The sequence below is a fragment of the Erythrolamprus reginae genome, chromosome 2, assembly GCF_031021105.1.
Source record: "Erythrolamprus reginae isolate rEryReg1 chromosome 2, rEryReg1.hap1, whole genome shotgun sequence".
NCBI lineage: Eukaryota > Metazoa > Chordata > Lepidosauria > Squamata > Dipsadidae > Erythrolamprus > Erythrolamprus reginae.
Window position 1 is genome coordinate 229,282,220 of NC_091951.1, and position 25,594 is coordinate 229,307,813.

General features: G+C 43.8%; 1 protein-coding gene across 3 annotated transcripts in view; it reads left to right on the forward strand.

The window, feature by feature from the left end:
* The first annotated feature begins 2,604 nt into the window (after window positions 1-2,604).
* CORO2A (coronin 2A) overlaps window positions 2,605-25,594 on the forward strand; it is a 119,547-nt gene continuing 96,557 nt past the window's right edge. The window contains exon 1 of one of the 3 annotated variants that reach the window (XM_070742209.1): window positions 2,605-3,095. In XM_070742209.1, coding sequence (XP_070598310.1) covers window positions 3,081-3,095 — 15 coding nt within the window. In that variant the 5' untranslated portion in view covers window positions 2,605-3,080. Of the gene's footprint in view, window positions 3,096-3,761; window positions 3,880-25,594 lie in introns of those variants that run through there. The other 2 variants (XM_070742210.1, XM_070742213.1) reach the window with 2 other exon arrangements.

A 25,594-nucleotide genomic window follows, 5' to 3' on the forward strand; every position in this document is an offset into this window, starting at 1 on the left:
TCCTCGAAGAGGGGCAGCATGAAAGTCAAATTAATAAATAATAATAAATAACTGTTAACTGAACAAATTGACATTTTAAGAGGGTTATGGACTTTTAAAAAATCAATCGTAAAAATGAAAGAGAGAAGGACTGAATGGTGTGGTAAACAAGGATGAAAATCAAAATATCAGATCCACAACCAATTTGTTGAAAAAACATCACTTAATATGATGACATGTTCAAAGGATTAAAAATGATTTCAAACAGCTTTAGGACTTAAAAGGAAATGCCCTTCAGAAATGAGCTTGTGTGTAACCAGCTGAATACAGTACTCTATAATAATACTTTTCCGGTACAATTTGGGGAGAAAAAAATGCACTCTTGCACACTCACACCATTACTATACATTACAGCTTTTTTGGGTTCAGGTGGATGCCAAATTCACAATGGCTTTCCTGGCACAAGATGGGAATTCTCAACCTGAAGCTAATCCCAGGTAGAAATTCTCAACTAACTTCTTGGGAGTTTTCCAGTAGAATTTCTGGGCAGGGCCTGAAATGAAAAACGAAACATCCACCTCTTCAGCTGCAAAGCCACGTCAAATGAATAGCTCAGCTGGTGCATACCAGTTTCAAACATCCAGATACTTCACAGAGGAAGTGGAGAAGATAAAAGTATCTTCCAGATACTAAAAGAATAATGGATAGAGGGCCAAAAGAGAAGTAAAACACATGTGAAAGATTCTAATTCTATCCACCCCAGTCTCCAAGCTATATTCCATTTAACAATAGCCTTAGTTAGTTAAGGAGATATGTTCAGCAGGGCAATGGGGAAGGAGATATTTAAAACAACCATAGTATTATAGGCCTGGGAGGGACTCTGGAGTTTTTAGGAAGAAAAATATGGTCTGAGTCCAAGCCAATATTAAGAATAAAGAATATTTTAATCTGGGGAGTGAGGAGGGCTTCCCACAAGATCTCCTAGTCCAAGGGTCACAACCTTAAACACTCAAGAGTCACAAAGATACTAACTGTAAGTCCCCAGTTCAATTCTGGAGCCAAATGGAAGTCCGTTTCACCTACCAGAGTCTCCTAGCACCGTGTCGTTTTTCCTCTACCAATCCTAACCAAAAGCCCTATGAATTGTGGAGCTGACCAGAAAACCCGCCCCTTGCCATAGAATCTCCTCCTGAGATGTCTTGCCTCCCCCCCCCCCAACTAGAAGCTCTTCTCAAAATTGTGGTGCAGATGGGGAGCTGCAGAAGAGGGATGAGCCCAGTGAAGGGCTACCAATTTTTTTACTACCCCACTGTGGATGTAGCTTATGCAAGATGCCCTGCATTTTCTTTCATCTTTCAGTGCAAATTGGGTGCTCTGAGGTGGAACTCCATATTCGCTACCCCACTGCATCCCCCCCCCGGGCAGCAGCCCACCCCTGGATGAGCCCCATGTGGCTTCAGAGCCCCAGGTTGCTGACCTGTCCTAGTCCAACCCCCAGCCCAGAGCAGGATTCCTTATCATTGGAAATGGAGGTGCCTATGTACACTTAAAAACATGTGTGCCTGTATGACTCAGCTGGGTATCAATGGAGGCATACAAAACTTTTCTATTCAGAATATGTAAAAATTGATTAATATTCTTAAGCAGCATCCCAACCTGGTAACGGCCAGTTTTGTATTTGATTAAAATCCCTTCAGTCCTGAGACAGCAGGAAACACCTAGTTCTTAGGGCTGGGAAAATCATAGCCTATGCCCAGAGAATATGGGATGGGAAACCTACAGTGACAGCAACCCCAGCAAAAGAATCAGGTGGTGCAATGGTTACAGTGGTTAGAGTGCAGCACTGCAGGCTACTTTAGATAACTGCTAGCTGTAGTCCAGAAATTCAAATCTCACCACCGGCTCAAGATTGACTCAGCCTTCCATCCTTCTGAGGTGGGTAAAATGAGGACCCAGATTGTTGGGGGCAATAGGCGAACTGTATAAACCGTTTAAAGAGGGCTGTAAAAGCACTGTGAAGCGGTATATAAGTCTAAATGCTATTGCTATATTGGGATTGCATGGATTACGTCCCCCCCAAAAAAAATTAATCCAAAAATACCGACTCAATAGCCCCTTGTCCAAGATTAGAAAAGAAGCCAAGAGTGCAGCCTTGGATGGGAGACCACAAGCAAACTCTGGGCGTTGTTTTTTTAACAAGCTCAGCAAAGCAGACAAGGAGGGCAAAGCATTGACGTAGCGGGGCAGAACCTCACAGCGATGCCCAGCCAAGTCAACAGGAAAGCCCGGTGGGAGAACCGACTTCGGCCACTGCAAAACGTTCCGCGTGGGTTCTTATTTCTCAAACCCGCGCGCGCGCGTCATTATCAGCGGCAAAATTGGTTGTTGTTTTTTTTAAAAAAAAGTATTTCACGAACGCGTCCAAGCCTACGCCAAGCGCCTTTTCTGGAGAAACCCTCTTTCCCCGAGAAAAGTTGACAGTCTCCCCAACCCGCCTCCCTCGCCTTCTCCCTCGGCCGCAAGGCCCTCGCCCTCCTCGTCAGAGCCTTTCGCTCGCCTCACAAAAGAAGAGGAGGGGCGGGGCCAGCGAGCGGCCTTTGGTTTCTTTCTCCTCAGGCTCCACCCCCCCCCCGTCGCTCTCCCTCGCGCTCCTAGCTCCTGGCGCGCGCGCGAGCCTCTCTGTGTGTGCGTGCGTGCAGGTTCTGCAGTGACTTAGCAAGCGGCCGCCCTGACTCTCGAGCGCGCTTGCTTGCAAAGCGGGCGGATCTTTCATATTAGAACGGGCTGTCTTCTTCTGCTTTTTTTTTTAAAGCGGGTGGGAGATAACAAAAAAACCAAAAAACCCCACCTCCTCTTCCCTGTTTTTCTTTTTCCTTTTAAACTGGCGCCTTGCGATGCTTCGCCTACGCCACAGACCTCGGCATATAATGAATGAACGGGATTCTTCGATCGCGCAGCGACACCTGTAAAGGGAGGGAAAACGTAGGCGGAGGTGTGGTGCAGCAGGCGGGATCTGAGATCTTTCGCTGCAGAAAGACGAGACCGGTACCAGACGGGCCATCCCAACATAAAACATTTTAAAAATAATAATTCCAGCCTGCATGACCGTCACGAAGGTAGGAAACCGTTGCAAAAAAAAAAGAGGAGGAACTAAGACGATGCAACCTGCTCTTGTATAATGTCAGAAGAATTAAATTTTATTTTTTTGGAGAGCTGTAAAAAAACAACAAACATCTCTCTTATAATAATACTCTGTAATTATAATATTCTTTGGTGCGCTATAATAATGGTTAAAGTTAGAGAGCGCTTCTTGCTCCTGGAGCTGAAATAATAACCCGCGAGGTGGACAAGACTGCATCATTCTGCATCTTTGAAGGGCGGGGTGAAGCAAAACAATCAAAGAAAAAAAAATCCTAGTCCTTGAATTGACATGTGTTTGGCAGCTATGGTCCCTGCGGTTATGGTAAATATGGGTCTTCTTTGCAGAGAACTGGTAGTAGGTTCCCCATCCCAGCCATTTCTAGGCTTTAAGAGGAACCGTCTTACCAGGAAGTTCTTGGGTAAGAAATGTTTCTCTTCCTGGAGAAAAGAAAGACATATTTTCTATTATAGTCTAGAAATTAGATCAATTAATCAGATGCATTGATCTGTATCTGCATTCTTGCAGATCTGACAAGAACTGGAGTTTATTTTTAAACGTCGTGGTGCTTGGAGATGAATAATATTTGTTTCTAGCATCAAGGAAGTAAAAGAGGGTCATAGTTTGTAGAGGTTTCTTGAATTGGGTGGAGCAGGGAATTAAGTGAAGTTGGGCAGTGCGGGCAGAGTCTGTTTATTGCTTTTGAGATTGGTAGCTAGCCTTTGCCTCGTTGCCTATGGCAAGGTAAGAATTCCCTCCAGGTAAACAGCCAGGGAAAAATCCTTATTGGAAGTAAATTCTCCTTTTTAACTGTGTCTGTCACAATTTTACAAAATAAAAAAAAAGGACAATAGCTTTCATGGACATACTGTATCTTGAATGTTGAAATATTGGCTTGCTTTCAGGACTTTGAAAAAAGGGAATGCTAGCTGCTGGACAGCCTTGGTCAGCTGGTTCAGTGGTTAGGTCAACAAAATCAGATTTAATGTTGATACATTTTTCCCATTTTAAATTTCTTGTTTGTTTATTATGTGCAAAATTAGATACTCATTGTTTATTATAAGGCTGGTAGAGAAACTTTCTCCCACCAAGTATCACTTAGATGTGTCAGACTACAATTTGCATAATCTCAAACCAGCAAAGGTAGGTGGCTGGGAAGAGAATTTGTTTATTACAATTATTATATCCCAGCTCTCGGGATAACAGTTTTCTCAAAGTGGCTTGCAAACAGTGTAAACAATTGTAAATGAAAATATAATACTACACCACCTTCTCTTTCTCCTTCTCTCTCTTCCTTAAAAGATGTTTCACTGACATATTTGAAGGAGACCAGATGAAGGCTGATGTAAATAATGGGATTTGTTGGAGGTATAGATAAAGCTGTTGACGAATGCAGGAGTAGAATCTGTTTATTGCTCAGCCTTTGCCCTGGGGCTTTCGTGCAGAAGGAATGTTGATGTGACTTTGTCCCTGGGTCCAAAGAAGCTACACTGAAGTGTGCAAAAGGATTGCTTTTTAAAAAAAATTATTTTGTTGAAAGAATGACTCGCATTAATGCTGTTTATAATTTATAGATGATGAAAAATACTTTTGTGCTATGAGAAGCTTGTGGGTGTCAGGTAGTTGTTGAAAGAGGGACCTTGCTTAAAGCCTGTGGAGATGACTATTAACTGTCAGGTGTCATTTAGCAGCATTGGAAAACATGTGATTTATTTGACCCTTGAAATGTTGACTTGGTCCCTGTTTAGCCCAACATATTGGTTCTAGCACTGAGCACTTCTTGAAGTTCATAAGCAAAATATGAAGGTAATAGCCACCTACTACATTTGCCCTTTGCCATTTCCTGCAGTTAACTGGAACTTCAGTAATGGATCTAAGAAATGTTAATTTCTTTCTTTGTTAAGACCTACAACATTTTCACCCCTCTTTTTCTTTACATATCCTACTTCCAGAGACTCATGGCACAATAATAACCATTCTCAGGACATAATGCAGCAATCTAGTAAATTTTTGATAAATAAAGCTTAGATGCTTACATCAAAATGTGTCAGTCATGCTACAATATATATAAATTAAAATTGGATTTAAACCGGATCTTTGAGATCCAACAAGAGGTTTTTTTTTTTTACTTTATAATCTGGGAAAATTGTTTCTACCTTTTATTTTTTATATATTTTGAATTGGAGTATGTATCTTTATTCTCAAGAGACATAGATTTAAATCAATTGGGCATGAAAAATACCGATATGGGCAACTGCAAACTGTGTATTATGTAGAGCCATGTACAAAATATATTAAGGAAAGAAAGAGAGAAATTTGTTTAAAAATGTGTTGTTTATCAAGTTGAATCTTCATTTCTTGAATTCCTACTGCTCCTTGGTGATTCTTGGCTGGTTGCTTTATCAGAGCCCCAAACTATATTTTCCAAACTCCCTGCTTTTTCACCTCTTCCCTTTTTTTTGGCCCATCTGTTGTCTGCTGGTTTTTATAGATTCTGAGCAGCTGTTCTGATGCAGGGCTAGAATAGCAAGGCTTCATCGTGACAAAAGTGGCTCAGTCATTCCTCTCCACTATTATCCTTATTCTCTTCGTATCCTCTCCTCCAGAAGTATTGGCCTTCAGTCCCATAAACCATAATCTGTAGGGCTTGGAAGACACATTGTAGAAGGCTTCAGTTCAGTTTATCCACATATGTCATAATCTGTTCAAATAGCATTTCTGGAAATTGCTCAGGATTGAACTCAGTAAACCTCAAGGGGAAGGGTGTTCCACAGTTTTCTGGAGTAGCTACAGTTAATAGTTTTGCATGGTTACTTGATGTCAGCTTTGGCAATTCCAGATGTTTTGTTTTCCCAGCTTTGAGACCTTATTATCAGGACTCTTACCAGATTTGTATAATGGTTTCTGTCATATCAGTGCTAAACTTGCTAATACTTTCAGACTAGCGTAAATCAGTAATGTTTGGCTTGCTCAAGAACCACACCATTGGCTGGATAACCTACATTGCTCTTGCATGATTCCACCTTCCTCCAGAGAATCTAGTAAAGAGGGGAAGGGGATCGGTAAGGAGGAATCCCATACTATTCTCGATAATTGAACTAGGCTAGCACTGGGGATTTTCTGAAATCTAGAATCAAGGAAGTTCTGTTGCCATGGAAGATATGGATCAAAGTCTGAGCTGTATCTTAACCATGTACAGTGGTACCTCTACTTAAGAACGCCTCTACTTAAGAACTTTTCTAGATAAGAACTGGGTGTTCAAGATTTTTTTGCCTCTTCTTAAGAACCATTTTTTACTTAAGAACCCAAGCCCACAAAAAAATTTCCCAGGAAATTTGCGAGTGGCACAAAGGCCCGGCCAGTTTCCTTCCATTCCCCCTTTAATCCCAGACATCTCAGGCTTTTCTGGGTTGCCAGAGGAGCCTTTCGGTGGCACTTAAGGAGGCTTTGGCAGTCCAGAGCGAATGAAGCATTTTCCTTTCTCTGGGCGCTTGGAGAGGGAATAAACCTCTGCCAGCGCCCAGAGAAAAGAAACGCTCCTTTCGCTCTGGGCAGCGACTGTCCCCCTCCTCTTCTTCCTCTTCCTCCTCCCACCCAAATTCTGAGCTTTTGTTTCTTTCCTAATGGGTTTGCACGCATTATTTGCTTTTACATTGATTCCTATGAGAAAAATTGCTTCTACTTACAAACTTTTCTACTTAAGAACCTGGTCACGGAATGAATTAAGTTCTTAAGTAGAGGTACCACTGTACTTGCTAAGGTATCAGTGGCAAGAGGGATGTTATAGCCACAAAAGCAGTGCCATACAACAATGATTAATATCATTAAAATATCTGGATCATATTCTTCATGTCATAGTCACCAAGCAGTCTTTTAAACAAGTTTTCAAATCCTAGTGCAGAGGTTCTGCAACCCTAAACACTCAAAGAGCCTTTTGGCCACTTTTTCCTACAGAAAAGAAAACATAGAGTCATAAAAGCCAAGTGGTCATGGCCAATTTGATATAATCACTCCCACCCCTAGCCACATCTACCCAGCTGGTCATTAGGGCAGAGAACCGGTTGTTAAAAAAACACCCAGAACCACAAAAACCTTTTGACATTTAACTCTGTATTTCTCTCTCCCACTCTCCCCCCTCCCTCACTCTCTATCTCCCCCCTCTCTCTATCTCCCCCTCTCTCTGTATCTCCGTCTCTCTCTCCCCCTCTCTGTGTCTATGTCTCTCCCATCCTCTCTATCTCCCCCCTTTCTGAATGTGTGTGTCTTTCTCCCCTTCTATCTCCCCCACTCTCTGTATCTCTCTGGATAGGTCTCTGTCTCTCTCTTGCCACACACACACCCGTTCTCTCTCTCCTCTCCTCTCCCTCCCCCCTCCCTCCCTCCCCCTCCCTCTCTCCCTCCCTCTCTCTCTCCCTCCCTCTCTCTCTCCCTCCCCCCCCCTCTCTTCCTCCCTCTCTCTCTCCATCTCTCTCTCTCTCTGAAAGCCGAGACTGGGCCAACCCAGTGAGCTCTCCTTGGGGCACATCAACCAGTTTAATAAATTAGTTTCAAATGTCTGGACAAAAATCTGATTTGTATGCAGTATTTTTAAAAAAGAGAGTATCAGCATTGATTGGGTGGCTTCTTCAGAGTCTATATGCCACAGTAGCAAAGGCACAATACTTTTTCATCTTTGGCCATTGGAGTGGGAATTCTGGTGTTGCAATCCCAAAGTATCTGGAAAGTCTCAGTCTCCTCAAAGGTCTAGTCTAGTGAAACATCCTTTGGATAGCGAATTTATAAATGTTAGCTGTGCAGTGAAAACAAATAGATTTATAAACTTTGGTATAAAATGATTGCTTCCTCACATCTAGTTCCCATCTGGATCCATTGTGTATGGAAGTTTGATTTCATAGGTAGCTCATTTCACATGAGGTTTCACATTCCAAATGCTCCACAAGGTAAGGAGGAATGGAACAGGTCACTAGAATCAAAAGTACTGACATGGAGTGGGTGCGCCATGTGGTTGAAGTGGAATGGGATTATCCTGAGTTATAAATGAATTTAATTGATATTCTATGCTTCCTGTATGTTGTGGTTAGCTCTGGCCCAGCTCCTGCCCCAAGCAATGTGGAGGGGGAGGTGGGGGAGACATCCACATGCCGCAGGCCTGTTTTTCTTCCAGTAGAATCTGTCTCCTCTGGCCAAGGAAGCGTGAGTGACAGGGAAGAGGGGAGTTTGGCAGACAGTCCAGGAGGAGATCAATCATCTGTATCATCCATGGATTCTGAACATGAATTAATGACACATCCACGCATGCGTAGAGTGATTATTATTATTATTATTATTATTATTATTTAGATTTGTATGCCGCCCCTCTCCGCAGACTCATAGGGGACAACAACTGAAGGATTATTACAAGAGAAAATGAGGCCACCTGTGGTTGGGTGGGGCTGCTGTAATTAGTGCTACATATAAAAGTGCAGCCTGGTGTGTTAGCCTCATGGCAGTTTATCTGATTCATTGTTTGGTCAAGATTGTGGTTTGTTGCTGTTCAGGATTGTGTGTGTGGACTCTCTGAACTTTAGAATTGGACTCAATTTCCCAGTTATTGGGTGAGCAATTGGATTGCACTTCACCTGTGCCTTGTGTGTACCAGAAAATCCCTTTGATATTTAAAAAGGGAGCTGTTTCTGTTTTTCTGTTTATAAAAACTTTTGTGTTTTCCTTTTATCGTGTGGTGTGTGTCTTCCTGGACTAATTACCCTGTAATTACGGGCGGTTGAAACACGCCGGCAGAACACTGTATATAGAGACTGCAGTACGCCTAACATTCAGGTGTACAGAATCATATTTGACATATAAGCAAGAATTTGGCAATTTAAAATCAGTTCAATGTGTAAAATAGTATTTTGAACTCTCAAAAATGCTGTGAGTCCTGTTACTATTTTTAATTATTCCTATGAATAAACATGAGCCGGGGTGGCACAGCAGGTAGAGTGCTGTACTGCAGGCCACTGAAGCTGACTGTAGATCTGTAGGTCAGCGGTTCAAATGTCATCACCGGCTCAAGGTTGACTCAGCCTTCCATCCTTCCGAGGTGGGTAAAATGAGGATCCCAATTGTGAGGGCAATATGCTGGCTCTGTCAAAAAGTGCTATTGTTAACATGTTGTAAGCCGCCCTGAGTCTAAGGAGAAGGACGGCATAAAAATCAAATAGATAGATAGATAGATAGATAGATAGATAGATAGATAGATAGATAGATAGATAATAGATAGATAGATAGATAGATAGATAGATAAATGATAAATAAATAAATAAATGAACCAGCACCTGTTAAAATATTGAAATAATATCCAAGAACAACTAAAAAAAATTTCATAGCAAATGCCTGCATCTACTGTATTTATAAATGGGATATTAGAGCATCTGTTTTTGTAAATATCAGTGAGTAGGTTTTGTGTTGATGTTTCAGCCCTTGGAGTGCAGTGCAGAACTTTCCTATTTATTAATTAGACAGAGTAAGTTTCCATGTCTTTCTGAAGCTCAAATTATCAAGTGGTTAATTATGAAATCACATTGTGCCATCCTTTGGAAAGTACAATTATGTTTATTGGAGAGAAACACTGGGACATAAAAAATGTGGTTAGTGTTGGGCGAACCGAACTTGCATAGTTTGGGTCCATGCAGAACTTTGCGGTGTTTGGCATACCGAACCCGAACCCAGATTTTTTAAAAAGTCCGTGCTCAGGTTCGGTGTTCACTCAAACACCGCAGTCGGTGCGAGGGGGAGGTGGGGAGAGCTCTGACTCAGCAAAGCTGGCTGAGGAACTCTGGGAGTTGAAGTCCACAAGTCTTAAAACACAGAACCCGTCCCCCCCCTTTCCAAAGAGCACCGGGGTGAGCTAAGGCTGCCCTGGGCAATGGGGGCAACAGGGGGGAGAGCTGCACCGCCTCTGAGACCAAAATACCCGCCCTGGTGCACGCAGCAGCTCCCCCGCCTTGGATGCCCTCTGGCTGGGATCCTGAAGTGCTGGGTGGGGAGGTGTCAGGCTCCATCAAGCGGGCGATGGCCGGGAGGGGGAGGCGGGGAAGGCTGTGGCTGGCCGGTCATTCCTTCAGCGCACAAGACGGCCATTACCCCCCCGCTACCACCGTTGCCCTTTCCAGGCGACCTCAGCCCGGCTGCTGTCCCCAACGGTGGTGAAAGAAATTAAAGGAGGAGGGGCGGCTGCGGCGTCCGAGCCTTTTCCGTAAGAAATCAAAGGAGACAGGTGGCCGCGGGCTGATTTGGCAGAAGATGGGAGGGCGGGGCCAGAAGTGTTGGGGTTCGGGTTTGGGTTCGGCAAACTTACCTGAACTCCGCCGCCAAGTTCGGCCGAACCCGAACTTCGATGGGTTCACCCAACACTAGTTATATGTTATAGAAAAGAGGATGGCTCTGTGAACTAGCAGGCTTGGAGTATATCCAAGTATGAATTTCCAATTGATGGATCCTGAGTATTAGGAGCTGCTGTGATTTATGAACATTGAATCCTTCTAGAGAGGAACAGTAGAGACAACTCCCTGTTTGAGCGGCAGTCTTGTTGAGTTCTGATATATTTCTCTTTTCTTGATTGTGGTTTCAGCTTTCAACATATATATACAGTATGTCACATGTTTATATATATATATATATAGCACATTTTTGCTGATAATGAAAAGGAAGGGAGACTAGTATACCTTTATTAATAGATCTATAGTTCCCCTTCCTTTTCGTTATCAGCAAAAATGTGTTACACATATAGAATATAGTTTGTCAGCTATAAAAATTTATCTGCCTTGTATGTGGCCCTGGAGGGGCCTATAGGCTAAAAGGAAGCTGTGTGGTCCCTCCCATATTTGCATATACCAGGGTAATTTGACAGAATAGGTAGGTAGCTAGGTAGGTAGGTAGGTCGATCGGTCAGTCTTGGCATATTCGGGTCTTATTCCTGTGTAAGATTGATAGAATATTGGCGACGTTTCAACGAGATCAACTCATCATTGTATTTATATTTGCTATTTTTCTTTCCTTGCTCCCCCCCCTCGTCTGTCAAAAGTAAGGAATGGGGTATGTAACATTATTGCAGTATTCACAGGCTGGCCTTGGTTATGAAGTTACTTATTATTAAGGAATAAATATCTGGTGCAAGATATATAGAAATGTAGCCAATGACAGGTTTGCAAAATGAATTAAAGCTTGAGAATTAATGTTCGACAACTCCTGCTTCCCTGCTAATATGTGGAAATAGCATAGATTATGGTAGGGAGGGTTGCAGAAGTTGTGGGATAGCTAACAAATGAGGAACCCACATTCTACACTATGCCAAGCTATGGTTTACTTAACTAGGATTTGTTACTTATTTTCTGTTGACCAGCTTCCTGTACTCAAAGTGAACACCAAGCAAACCATGCCAAAGATCAGCATGTTGTGTTAATCCAGGTCAGGTTTCAGGTGCTGGTTAAATGTCATGTTAGAGAATGGAAAATCTGTGACTTGCTGTTCCAGATTTTATTAAATCACAGGTCTCAGCAGATGCAGCCACAGATATAGGCTGGTTCAAAGTTCAAAGATGCTGGAAATTGCAGTTAAAACACATGGAAGATAACATGTTCACTGTAAAGTCATTGTTAAAGATAAAGAAAGACCTCGGCCTACATCCTTCCAACATTCCTTTCACTGTCTTGTAGGGATTAGTACTCATATTTCGTAGGTATGAGTTGGCGGTTGATCATGTTGGATGGGATATTGCGCTTGTAGCTTTGGATCTTGTTACATGATTTCATGTTTCATTATTTATATCTCTGTCTATTAATCTGTACCAGCTCTAAGCACAGCTGGCTCTGTGATAAACAAAGAAAAAATGCCGATTCCCTGATTGTTGCTGTGATTGAAAAACCACTGCTGACGTTGCCGTTTTACAATGTTGGGGGCGGTCCTGTTGAGGAAATCTCAGATTCTTGGTCAGCAACGACATGTTTGCCTCTATTGGGAAGATAGAAGAAGCCCAAGGTGGAAGATCAAAGAAACTGTGGAAATAGGCAAGTTCCTAGAATAGCTGTTTTTCTTTTTCTGAAAAAGTACGTTCTAAATGGATTGAGCTATATGACCGAGGTAAGGAATGACTTGCTGTATATTATCTTCTTTTTGGATTGATTTAATTATCAAAATGAAGACAGAGACTTTGGCAATGATTGCCCTCTTATAGAAAAAAAAAGAAGCAATCCACTTCCTCACAGCGCTGTCTAATTTAATTATTGTCCTTCTGGAAAATGTATTACTTCAACTGTAAGAAGATAAAGTAAAGCGTGAATTAAAACTCTTCCATTTTGCTACCATTTCCACTCCCATCTCCTCAAAGATGGTCACAGATTGTTAGACTGAGAACAAAAAGGAAAAAACCAAAAACAAATATTATTCCACTTTTGAATCACCAGTCGCTCTGTAGCAAGAACACTTTCTTCACTCTCACCCCATCAAAAAAAAAATTGTCTGTGCCCAGTCTCTTCCTTTATTTCACAGTCCATGAATTTGTCTAGTCATATGCAAAATAAGAAAAGAAAAGAAAAAAGAATACAATAATAAAACACAATACAACACAACACAATACTAACATAATCCAAGTGATTCTTGCAAGGGGGTGTTGAAAAAAATGTCAAATATGATGAAGCAGCAGTTTATGGACATTTAGAAAGAGACATACAGTATTACCTCGTCTTACGAACCTAATTGGTTCCGGAAGTAGGTTCGTAAGGCGAAAAGTTCATAAGACAAAACATTGTTTCCCATAGGAAACAATGTAAAAGCGATTAATCCGTGCAAAAAGAAAAAAATCGCAAAATGGCGCTCTGCTGGGCGCTGCCGCTTGGCTGTCACCTTTTAAAACAGCTGGGGGGGTTTCTCGGCGTTCTCCCGAACCTGAACCCGAACTTTTCAGGTTTGGGTTCAGGAGGCCGCCGAGAAGCGCCGCCGCCCGGCTGTCACCTTCTGAAACAGCCAGGGGGCTTCTTGGCGTTCTCCCGAACACTGAACCCAGAAGTTCGGGTTCGGGTTCCGGAGGCCGCCGAGAAGCGCCCGGCTGTTTCAGAAGGTTACAGCCGGGCGGCGTTGCTCGGCAGAGGGCCGTTTTTGCAATCGGCGGTGGTGTTTTCGGCCGATGTGGAGGCTAGAAAGGAGGTGGGGAATCCCAATAGGGAATTCCATGAGCGGAGCTTTGACGTCACGAAGACTTCCGCTGAGAAGCTCCCTGGCTGTTTCAGAAGGTGACAGCCGGGCAGCGGCGCTTCTCAGCGGCCACCCGAACCCAAAAAGTTCGGGTTCGGGTTCGGGAGAACGCCGAGAAGCCCCCCGGCTGTTTTAAAAGGTGACAGTCGGGTGGCGGCGCCCAACGGAGCGCCATTTTGCGATCTGCAGTGGATTCGTAAGCCGAAAAAAGTTCGTAAGAAGAGGCAAAAAATTTCTGAACCCCGGGTTTGTATCACAAGGGGTTCGTATCACGAGGTACCACTGTATTACAAACAAAATAAGATAGAAGGGTGTGGATTTTTTGAATGATAAAATAAATAGAAAATGTTGCTGACATATGTATATGCCAGTCTTACTACCCTCAAAAAATATTTTCATAATTTTTAATAGACTTTATTAATTTTCCATTCTTTTCTTTAAAAACAGTAATTCAATGGTACATTGAGTAATTCTGCATTGTTACATTGTTGTATTTGTTTTCTTTGAGTTTCTTCACATTTTATAAACTTAGTCACATTATACTTAATCTCATTTTTGTTATCATTATTACAATACATACATCTATTTACATATTATACCTTTATTTTAGCTCTAACTTTTCGTTTTTGTTTTTCTATGCTCGATCCATTGATACCATTGATCCCAGATTTCATAGTATTCAGAATCTTTCTGGCCTCTTAAATTTATCTTTAGCCTATCCATTTCGGCGCATTCATAATTTTTAAAAAATTATTGTACTCACTGAGGGGATTTCTGAGTCTTTCCAAAATTGTGCAAAGGTAATTCTAGCTGCTGTGGTAATTTGCAGTATTAAATGCTTGATATTTTTACTATAATATTTTAAAATATTCTTAGGAGGAGTTCTGGTGTAAATTCTACTTGTATTTGGGTAATTTCCTGTATCCATTTTTGTATCTTAATCCAGAATATTTTGGTTTCAGGGCACATATGAAAGAAGGTGCCTTGATATTTTCATAATTAACATGGAGCAGCTTTAATTAATTCTTTGATGGTTGCTACAGGTAGTCCTAAACTTACATTCACTTAATGATTGTTTGAAGGTACAATGGCACTGAAAAAAATGGTACGACTGTTTTACACACTTAGCATTTTACACACTTAGCAAATGCTATTGAAAAAAATAATATGACTGTTTTACACACTTAACGATCATTGCAGCATCCCCATGGTCACATGATCAAAATCAGTGGCAACTGGTCCAAGAGTCACATTATTACTTTTTATGACTTTCTGATCAAAAAATGTCAATGGAAAAAACAGATTCCCCTAACAACCTTATTACTAACTTTAAAACTGCAGTGGCAAGGTAGGTCATAAAATGGGGCAACACTTACTTAACAACTGCCTCGCTTAGCAACAGAAATTTTGGCTCAGTTGTGGTTGTAAGTGGAGGACTACCTATATTTCCATGATGAATGGTGGGGTGGCTCATTGTTACTGGTTTTTCTTTGCTAGTTTTTCTTTTCTTTCTCCTCCCCGGAATCACCCAGCTTATCTGTGTTTCCTCCTCCCTCTATTCAGGACACAGAAACAATGAAAAGGCTCAGATTCCTCTATTATTTTTTTTTACTTCCTTTGTACTTTCAAGTCAGTGTTGATGCCTGGCAACTGCCTGGACTAGTCGCTCAGTTTTCTTGGCAAGATTTTTTCAGAAGTGGTTTCTCCTTGCTGCTTCCTAGGGCTGAGAGGGAGTGTGACTGGCCCACAATTTTCAGCCTGGTATCTTAATTACTGGCTTTTCTTTCATGTATCTGTACCGGGCTGACGCTGATATTGCAAGAAAGATGCAAAGCTTTTCTATGCTTCCCCTGGGCTTCCCTGCCATGGGAAGGAAGAGAAATAAATTAGAACATGCTAAACACCTTCGTACCTGACTTGGAGAAATCAGGTCTCAATAGCGGTGGGCTACTATCTGGAACGCTAAATTGCACTCACTGCCACGATTCGTAAGTGTTTGCGGGGCCAGCGCGATTTTGCTTCTGCGTGTGTGGAGGTAGCAAAATTGTGCACGGGGCCGCAGGTGCGCCTGTGTTTTGGCATGCGCGGAAGCAAAAAAACCATGTGTACGATTTTGCTACCTCCACAGGTGCAAAAGCAAAATCGCGCTGACCCCGCAAGCACTTTCGAGCCACGCGGTGAGCGCAGTTTAGAATTCCGGCTAGTAGCCCACCGCTGGGTCTTAATCTCTTCCTCATTGGTTCTTTTTTATATAATATTTTTAGTGATTTTATGATATAAAGAAAACACTCACACAACATATGACAAGTGCTCAGTGGTTATGCCCACCACCAGACAAACATTCGTACCCCACCACCAATCGGGGGTGTTTCTTGTATAGACTATTGTAACACAAGAGCAAAATATTTATTTACATATTATAAAGTGATTCCCACTTGTTTCTTGTGGCTTGGTCTCAGATCCTACTCACCATATATCGTCTTACCTTGTCCCATCGCCCTCATCATCATGGTTGATTTGCCAATGCAAAGTCAAATGCAAGCCTGCAAGGCAAAGCTGAATACGTAATGGCTTATTTATTGATTGATTGATTCATTGATTTATTGATTTATTGATTGGATTTGTATGCCGCCCCTCTCCGTAGACTCTGGGCGGCTAACAACAGTAATAAAAACAGCATATAAACAATCCAATATTAAAACAGTTAAAAACCCTTATTATAAAACCAAACATACATACATACATACCATGCATAGAATTGTAAAGGCCTAGGGGGAAAGAGTATCTCAGTTCCCCCATGCCTGGCAGCAGAGGTGGGTTTTAAGAAGCTTACGAAAGGCAAGGAGGGTGGGGGCAATTCTAATCTCTGGGGGAGTTGGTTCCAGAGGGCCGGGGCCGCCACAGAGAAGGCTCTTCCCCTGGGTCCTGCCAAGCGACATTGTTTAGTTGACGGGACCCGGAGAAGACCCACTCTGTGGGACCTAACTGGTCGCTGGGATTCGTGCAGCAGAAGGCGGTCCCTGAGATATTCTGGTCCGGTGCCATGAAGGGCTTTATAGGTCATAACCAACACTTTGAATTGTGACTGGAAACTGGCAACCAATGATTTTATCTGATGAGTCTGCCTCTCAAATGGTTGCAGTTTTACAAGATAGATAAAATCCACCGGAAAATCCATGGGTGAAAGAAAACTCCTCCATCAACCAAAGCAAGAGATGTTCCTCATAATTCCTGAGGATCTTTTCACTCATTAGACGGCTTGTAGAAGCTGCGGCTTTCAGGGTTGGTGATTTCAAAGTGATCTTCAGACCATTGGTGGTCTGTGGGTGTCTAGCATCTGCCTGGTTTCCCTTTCACTGCTGATCAGTTGACTACAACCCATTCACTGCTTCAGCCTCTGTGAAGCAGTATATAAGTCTAAGTGCTAATGCTATTGCTATGTCCCCCATAATCTTTCTCTTCGATAGGCTAGCCAGGGGTGGGCTTCAAAACTTTTACCAAGGGGTTCTCTGCCTGGTTGCTGGGTGGGCGTGGCCATGATGGGTGTGGCCTAGTGAGCCTCCTGCACTATGGTGGGAGGATATTTTTGCCCTCCCCAGGCTCCAGATGCTTTCCTCGAACCTCTGGGAGGGCAAAAATGGCCTCCCCAGGTTCTGGAGGCCCTCTGGAGGCTGGAACTGGCCTGTTTCCGGCCTTCCCAAACTTCCGGTAGGCTCAATTTTCACCCTCCCCGAGCCTCCACACACACTGTGCACTTACCTCTATCCAAAATGGGCCATGTGGGGACTCCTGGGAGGGGCGGGGTGGGCGGGGTCAGGCAGGAGTGGGATTTGGGGGTTCTCCGAACTGCACAGAATCTTAGCTAGAGGTTCTCCCGAACCTCTGTGAGCCCCCAGCAGCCCACTCATGGGCTACACATACTTAGATCCCTCAAAGGGATATATAGATATATTTTACTATGAGTATCTCCTCTATAACCTTCATCATGTATTTTACTATGTGTGTGTGTGTGTGTGTGTGTGTGTGTGTGTATGTATGTGTATATATATATATTTATACTGTATATATATATATATATGTATGTATGTATGTATGTATGTCAAATGTTTTTTTAGCTGGAATTTTAAAATTAAGGGAGACTAGGATGGTCCCATTTCGGCCTTGTTCTGGCCTCATCAGCTAGCCACACCCTTCCTTACTGGGATTTGATCCGGTGGACTCTGCCTTGTAAGGCAGAGAATTAGTCCACTGGCTCAAATCCCAGTAAGGAAGGGTGTGGCTAGCTGATGAGGCCAGAACAAGGCCGAAATGGGACCATCCTACTGTCCCTTAATTTTAAAATTCCAGCTAAAAAAACATTTGACACATACAGAATATAGTTGTCGGCTATAAATAAAATTAACTGCCTTGAAATGGTCCTGGGTTGGGCCTAGAGGCAAAAAGGAGCTGTGACGTTCCTTCAATATACCAGGGTGATCCGACATAAAAAAAAACCACACACACACACACACACACACACACACACACACATATATATATATATGTCACATGTTTAAGCTGAATTTGAAAATTAAGGGAGACTAGGATAGATCTATTTCGGCCTTATTTTGGCCTCATCAGCTAGCCATACCCACTGGGACTTGAACCTGCAACCTATATATATATGTATGTATGTATGTATGTATGTATGTATGTATGTATGTATGTATGTCAAATGTTTTTTTAGCTGGAATTTTTAAAATTAAGGGAGACTAGGATGGTCCCATTTCGGCCTTGTTCTGGCCTCATCAGCTAGCCACACCCTTCCTTACTGGGATTTGATCCTGTGGACTCTGCCTTGTAAGGCAGAGACTTAGCAGAGGTGCTATCAGATCAGATCCCTTCCAGCTGTGTACCAGGGAGGGGCTATATGTTTTTTTATGTCGGATCACCCTGGTACATTTCAAGGAACGTCACAGCTCCTTTTTTGCCTCTAGGCCCAACCCAGGGCCACTTCAAGGCAGTTAATTTATTTATAGCCGACAACTATATTCTGTATGTGTCAAATGTTTTTTTAGCTGGAATTTTTAAAATTAAGGGAGACTAGGATGGTCCCATTTCGGCCTTGTTCTGGCCTCATCAGCTAGCCACACCCTTCCTTACTGGGATTTGTATATATATATATATATACCCACTAAAACACTCATTGTGTATTGGACAAAATAAATAAATAAATAAACAAACAAACAAATAAAAAAATTTCAATGTTCGCCACTGATCAGTGGGTCATGCCAGAGCCTTCTTGCCACCTCAGTCCCAACTTCTCCCTGTTCAACACAAATCAGCTGTTGGAGAATGGATCAGTAACTGAAAACTGCTTCATGAACACAGGAAAAATGTGCAAACAGCAATGTCCCGTATTTTTCGGAGTACAACACGCACCTTAGATTTGGAGGATGAAAATAGGAAAAAAATAATCTGCCTACCAGGTATTCATCTGGCTAGTCTAGTCTAGTCAGTTCAGCTTCAGCACATTAGTTTGCTGGTTTGGAGCCTAAGTGCTTTGCTTTTTATCCCCTGGATGGGAATAAAAAACAGTTTGTAAAACACTTCCCTTCTCTCTCTCTTCAGAGAGAAACAATGAGAAAATCATGCAAAGGGACAATCACTTTGTACAGAAGATCACTTCACTCGTTAGCACCTTGTTAGGGCTGAAAAAAGGTGGAAAATTGCTTGCTAACAAACCACAGAAGATTGCTTCACTGTTCGCATCTTGTTAGGGCTGAAAAAAGGCTCAGCTGATTGTCAGAGGGAGCAGCAATGAAAGAAGCAGGCAAAGGGAGGATTGCTTAGCTAGCAAAGCACGAAAGATCGCATTAGCAACTTTTTAAAAAGCTTAGTAAAAGCTACATTTAGAGTATAAGATGCACCCAAATTTTCAGCCTGTTTTGGGGGAGGAAGGTGTGTCTTATACTCCAAAAAATACGATATTTAAATTCAGAAAATGACAGAAGTCAGCAGCTCTTGAATATCATTGACTGTGAGTCCACAAGTATTCTCTTATGTAGAACAGTGATCTGCAAGACAAAGTCCACAGCCTGGAGTTTGCCTGGAGATCCTGAGAGGCTAAAAGTTGTTCCATCTTTCTGAGGTCAGTAAAATGGGGGTGCAGATTGCTGGGGGGCAATATGCAATAATGCTTACATTGTAAGCCTCCCAGAGAGTGCTGTGCAGTGCTATGGGGTGGTATATAAGCCAAGATACTTTTGCTATTGCTAAAATTGGTATTTTATTAAATGGGAAACATCTTATTTATTTATTTATTTATTTATTTATTTATTTATTCATTCATTCATTCATTCATTCATTCATTTATTCATTCATTCAATTTTTATGCTGCCCTTCTCCTTAGACTCAGGGCTGCTTACAACATGTTAGCAATAGCACTTTTTAACAGAGCCAGGCTATTGCTCCCACAATCCAATTACTCATTTGACCCACCTCGGAAGGATGGAAGGCTGAGTCAACCTTGAGCCGGTGATGAGATTTGAACCGCTAACCTTCAGATCTACAGTCAGTTTCAGTGGCCTGCAGTACAGTATCTTCCCCTTCATTCCTCAGAGGTTTCTACTGAAGAGCTTTCTTTACCAGCATATTTTTCTCCAATAATTTTAGGATGGCGTGGATGCATAAAATAATTTTAACAATACAGTAATACTGTACCTCATGATATGAACTTAATTGGTGCAAGGAGGAGGTTCGTAAGACGAAACATTGTTTCCCATAGGAAACAATGTAAAGTCAATTAATCCGTGCAACCAAAAAACCCCCACAAAAAAACGGCTTTCGGCGACTGCTGGGAAGCCGCGCGGCTGTTTTAAAAGGTGACAGCCGGCCTGGGGGGCTTCCCAGCACCACCCCGAACCCGGGTTCGGGGGGGGGGTGCTGGGAAGCCCCCCAGGCCGGCTGCAACCTTTTAAAACAGCCGCGCCGCTTCCCAGCTGTCTCCTGAAGCCGAACGCCAAAGCCGAACTTCCGCGTTCGGCTTCGGGAGACAGCTGGGAAGCGGCGCGGCTGTTTTAAAAGGTGACAGCCGGGCTGGGGGGCTTCCCAGCAACCTCCTGAACCGAACCTGGGGTTCAGAAAAATTTTGCCTCTTCTTACGAACTTTGTTCGAGTTACGAACCGGCGTTCGGGAGGCTTCTGGGAAGCCCCGCCGCCCGGCTGTCACCTTTTAAAACAGCCGCGAGGCTTCCCAGCAGTCTCTGAACGCCGGTTCGTAACTCGAAAAAACTTCGTAAGAAGAGGCAAAATTTTTCTGAACCCCAGGTTTGTATCACGAGTTGTTTGTAAGATGAGGGGTTCGTATCTTGAGGTACCACTGTATATAAATTCTTAATTTGGACGATGGTTCATGCAGAATTTTAAGAGACCCTCCTAAAATTAGAGGGGATGAGAAGACACTCCCAAATGCATCTAGACCTGTTGAGATATTCACTGAAAAAAAGGTGAAGACAAAAACACTGGGAGTGTTCGGGGTGATGGGGATGTTTGATATATTTGGTCTTCACATAGTTCAAACTTTTCTTGGTCCTTAATGGCATAAAATTTGAGAAACACAGTTTTAGCTCTATTGGAAAAATACCCGGCAGTTGTAGGCAGCAGGAGAAACAATGCTTGAAATTGTAGTACAGTCATACCTCGTCTTACGAACCTAATTGGTTCCAGGGGGAGGTTCGTAAGACGAAAGGTTCGTAAGACGAAACATTGTTTCCCATAGGAAACAATGTAAAGTCAATTAATCCGTGCAACCAAAAAACCCCCCGCAAAAAAACGGCGTTCGATGACTGCTGGGAAGCCGCGCGGCTATTTTAAAAGGTGACAGCCGGGCTGGGGGGCTTCCCAGCAACCTCCCGAACCCCGAACCCGGAAGTTCGGTAAAAGTTCGGGGTTCGGGAGGTTGCTGGGAAGCCCCCCAGGCCGGCTGTCACCTTTTAAAACAGCCGCGCGGCTTCCCAGCAGCTTCCCGAAGCCGAACGCCAAACCCGAACTTCTGCGTTCGGCGTTCGGCGACTGCTGGGAAGCCGCGCGGCTGTTTCAAAAGGTGAAAGCCGGCCTGGGGGGCTTCCCAGCAACCTCCCGAACCCCGAACCTGGAAGTTCGGCAAAAGTTCGGGGTTCGGGAGGTTGCTGGGAAGCCCCCCAGGCCGGCTGTCACCTTTTAAAACAGCCGCGCGGCTTCCCAGCAGCTTCCCGAAGCCAAACGCCAAACCCGAACTTCCGCGTTCGGCGACTGCTGGGAAGCCGCGCGGCTGTTTTAAAAGGTGACAGCCGGCCTGGGGGGCTTCCCAGCAACCTCCCGAACCCCGAACCCAGAAGTTTGGCAAAGGTTCGGGGTTCGGGGGGGTGCTGGGAAGCCCCCCAGCCCGGCTGCGACCTTTTAAAACAGCTGCGCGGCTTCCCAGCTGTCTCCCGAAGCTGAACGCCAAACCCGAACTTCCGCATTTGCCGTTCGGAGACAGCTGGGAAGCCGCGCGGCTGTTTTAAAAAGTCACAGCCGGGCTGGGAGGCTTCCCAGCACCCCCCCGAACCCCGAACCCGGAAGTTTGGCAAAGGTTCGTGGTTCGGGGGGGTGCTGGGAAGCCCCCCAGGCCGGCTGTGACCTTTGAAAACAGCTGTGCGGCTTCCCAGCTGTCTCCCGAAGCCGAACGCCAAATCCGAACTTCCGCGTTCGGCGTTCGGAGACAGCTGGGAAGCCGCGCGGCTGTTTTAAAAGGTGGCAGCCCGGCTGGGGGGCTTCCCAGCAACCTCCCGAACCGAACCCGGGGTTCAGAAAAATTTTGCTTCTTCTTACGAACTTTTTTCGAGTTACGAACCGGCGTTCGGGAGGCTGCTGGGAAGCCGCGCCGCCCGGCTGTCACCTTTTAAAACAGCCGCGCGGCTTCCCAGCAGTCTCCGAACGCCGGTTCGTAACTCGAAAAAAGTTCGTAAGAAGAGGCAAAATTTTTCTGAACCCCGGGTTCGTATCACGAGTTGTTTGTAAGACGAGGGGTTTGTATCTTGAGGTACCACTGTATAATAAACTCTTGAAGGCCACATATTTATTTTATTTATTCATTTTGCCCAATACACAATGAGGGTTTTAGTGGGTGTATATCTATATACACATAGTAAAATACATGATGAAGGTTATAGAGGAGATACTCATAGTAAAATATATCTAAGAAATAATAGAAAAGAAGATATAGTAATAGAACATATCAATGAAAGAATAGAAGAGATATAGGAATAGAAGAAAGGTATAGGAGATATAGGAGAGCAATAGGACAGGGGACAGAAGGCACTTTAGTGCACCTGTACTCACCCCTTACTGACCTCTTAGGAATCTGGATAGGTCAACCGTAGATAATCTAAGGGTAAAGTGTTGGGGGTTTGGGGATGACACTATGGAGTCCGGTAATGAGTTCCACGCTTCGACAACTCGGTTACTGAAGTCATATTTTTTACAGTCAAGTTTGGAGCGGTTAATATTAAGTTTAAATCTGTTGTGTGCTCTTGTGTTGTTGTGGTTGAAGCTGAAGTAGTACTCTAACTCAGTGAAGGCGAACCCATGGCACAGGTGCCACAGGTGGCATGTGGAGCCATATTGAAGGGTGTGCAAGGCATTGCCCTTTGTCAGTTCCCGTGCACATATGCGGGCTAGCCAGCTCATTTTCGGCCTTGGGAAAGGCAGTTTTGCCCTCCGGAGGCTTCAGTTCAGAAAAAGGAACTTCCTGAAGCCCCGGAGTGCAAAAAACAGCACAACAGGCAAACTGGAAGTCTGTTTTTCCGAACATCCGGTCTACCCATTCGGCCATTTTTTCACCATCTCAGGTTTTAGTGAGACCTGTGCGCAAGCGTGGGAATGGGGAAGGATTGTGTGCATGTGAAGGGGGCACCATGGGGTGCACATGCATGGAGTGGAGGGAGTGGGTGTGGGGATGTATACGCATGCTAGCACATGCACTCAGCCCCTTTTGGCTCGCAAGCAGAAAAAGGTTTGCCATCACTGCCCTAGCTTATATTTATCTATTGATCACAGTTTCTTCCCAAAAACTCCTTGAGGCAATTTTGTCTGCAGATGGAAAAAGCCGATAACTCAGTAATGTTGACAAAGACCATTGTGCTGCCGCTGTCCCTCCCCCGTAAGCAATATTCATCCATTTTCAGGAATTTCTTCTCCCCTGAGAATTACCAGAGCTGTGGGTGAGGTGCGTTTTACTTTGTGCACTTCGCAAGAAGACTTACATCAGCGATTCTGCTATTTTGTTGATAATTTGTTATTATTTTCTGACTCTCCCCATTATTTGGACGCGTTTTCTGATGTTTATTTCTATTAATCCTGCCTTCCTTTGCTTGGTGGGATTATCCCTAGGGAATTTAGAAGTCATCCAACAATTGCATTCACATTACAGCAAAGAGGCTTTGTTATCGTCTCCTGATAGCTGATGATGCTAGAAGTGGCTATGGGGGAAATGGCTTTTAGTCCGTGGGTTTATCATGCATCCACCAGCTGTGGCCCAAAGATGCAGTGCTAACCATTTTTAAAGGACATGACCTTTGTTTCATATCCAGTTTGCAGCAGAACACTTTAACTATTTCAGTTTCAAAGTAATGTTTGTCCTCTTTTCCCAACATGAGTCTTTTTGTGAATGTGACCTACAAGACTTCATCAACAATGTGGGCATGGTTAACATCTGGGACATGCCTAGCTCTGTTGCATTTTAAGATGATGTATGGGCATGCCTTCTCTCCTTCATCTCTGTTCAGCAATTTTCTATGGAAGAATTATAGTAATCTGGTATCCAGTGGCATGGATCATCTCTCTCTCTCTCTCCCCCTCCCCCCCCCTCTCTGTGTATACTAGTACAGTGATACCTCGTCTTCCGAACTTAATTGGTTCCAGGACGAGATTTGTAAGGTGAAAAGTTTGTAAGACGAAACAATGTTTCCCATAGGAATCAATGGAAAAGCGATTCATGTGTGCAAGCCCAAAACTTACCCCTTTTGCCAGCCGAAGCGCCCGTTTTTGCACTGCTGGGATTCCCCTGAGGCTCCCCTCCATGGGAAACCCCACCTCCGGACTTCCATGTTTTTGTGATGCTGCAGGGGAATCCCAGCAGCACAAAAACGGGTGCTTCGCTGGCAACGGAAGTCCGGAGTTGGGGTTTCCAGCGAGGGGAGCCTCATTGAAATTGCAGCATCGCAAAAACACAGAAGTCCTCGAAACCTCACCTCCGGACTTCAGTGTTTTTGTGATGCTGCGATTTCGCTGAGGCTCCCCTCACTGGGAAACCCCACCTTCGGACTTCCGTTGCCAGTGAAGCACCCATTTTTGCGCTGCTGGGATTCCCCAGCAGCATCGCAAAAACACGGAAGTCCGGAGGTGGTGTTTCCCATGGAGGGGAGCTTCAGGGGAATCCCAGCAGCGCAAAAACAGGCGCTTCGCTGGCAACAGAAGTCTGGAGGCGGGGCATACCAGTGGCGGCTTGGGTTTGTAAGGTGAAAATAGTTTGGAAGAAGAGGCAACAAAATCTTAAACCCCGGGTTTGTATCTCAAAAAGTTTGTATGACGAGGGGTTTGTAAGACAAGGTACCACTGTATATTCATTCCTCCCTCCCTCCCTCCCTCCCTCCCTCCCTCCTTCCTTCCTTCCTACTTACTTACTTACTTACTTTCTTACTTTCTTACTTACATACTTACTTATTTACTTATCTGTCTATCTCTGTCGGTTTGTATGTGTATATGTGCTTTGACAACTTGGTGGGTAAAGAGCTGGCTCCACTTCTGGTCAGCCAACCTGAAAAACAAGAGATGGCACGGAAGATATTTCCATTTCAGTATCCCCAGGGCCTGCTAGTTTTTTCTTTTTCTTTTTTTCAACATGGGTTTAGTGCTCTTCTAGAAGAATGGTAAACCTCTGTTTAAAAAAAGCTCTTAAAAAACAGATGAATGACGCAGTTGCATGGTGAAGTGGGAAGATCTCTCCCTGGACTGAAAGATCCCTTTTCGTTGCCTGATGAAACAGTCTTCTCTGCCTGAGGATCTGACCCACTTTTATCAGGCAAGTTCTGACCAGTGATGGTGGTGGGAAGATATCTTAATGAAACAGAGAGCCCCTTTTGGTGGGTAGTGTCTACCATCCCATGGATCAGTTGCAAGTCCAGTGGCTGATCTGTTTTTCTGGGCCGCTCCCATCTACTCCACATAGATCAGCTCTCTGAATAATGT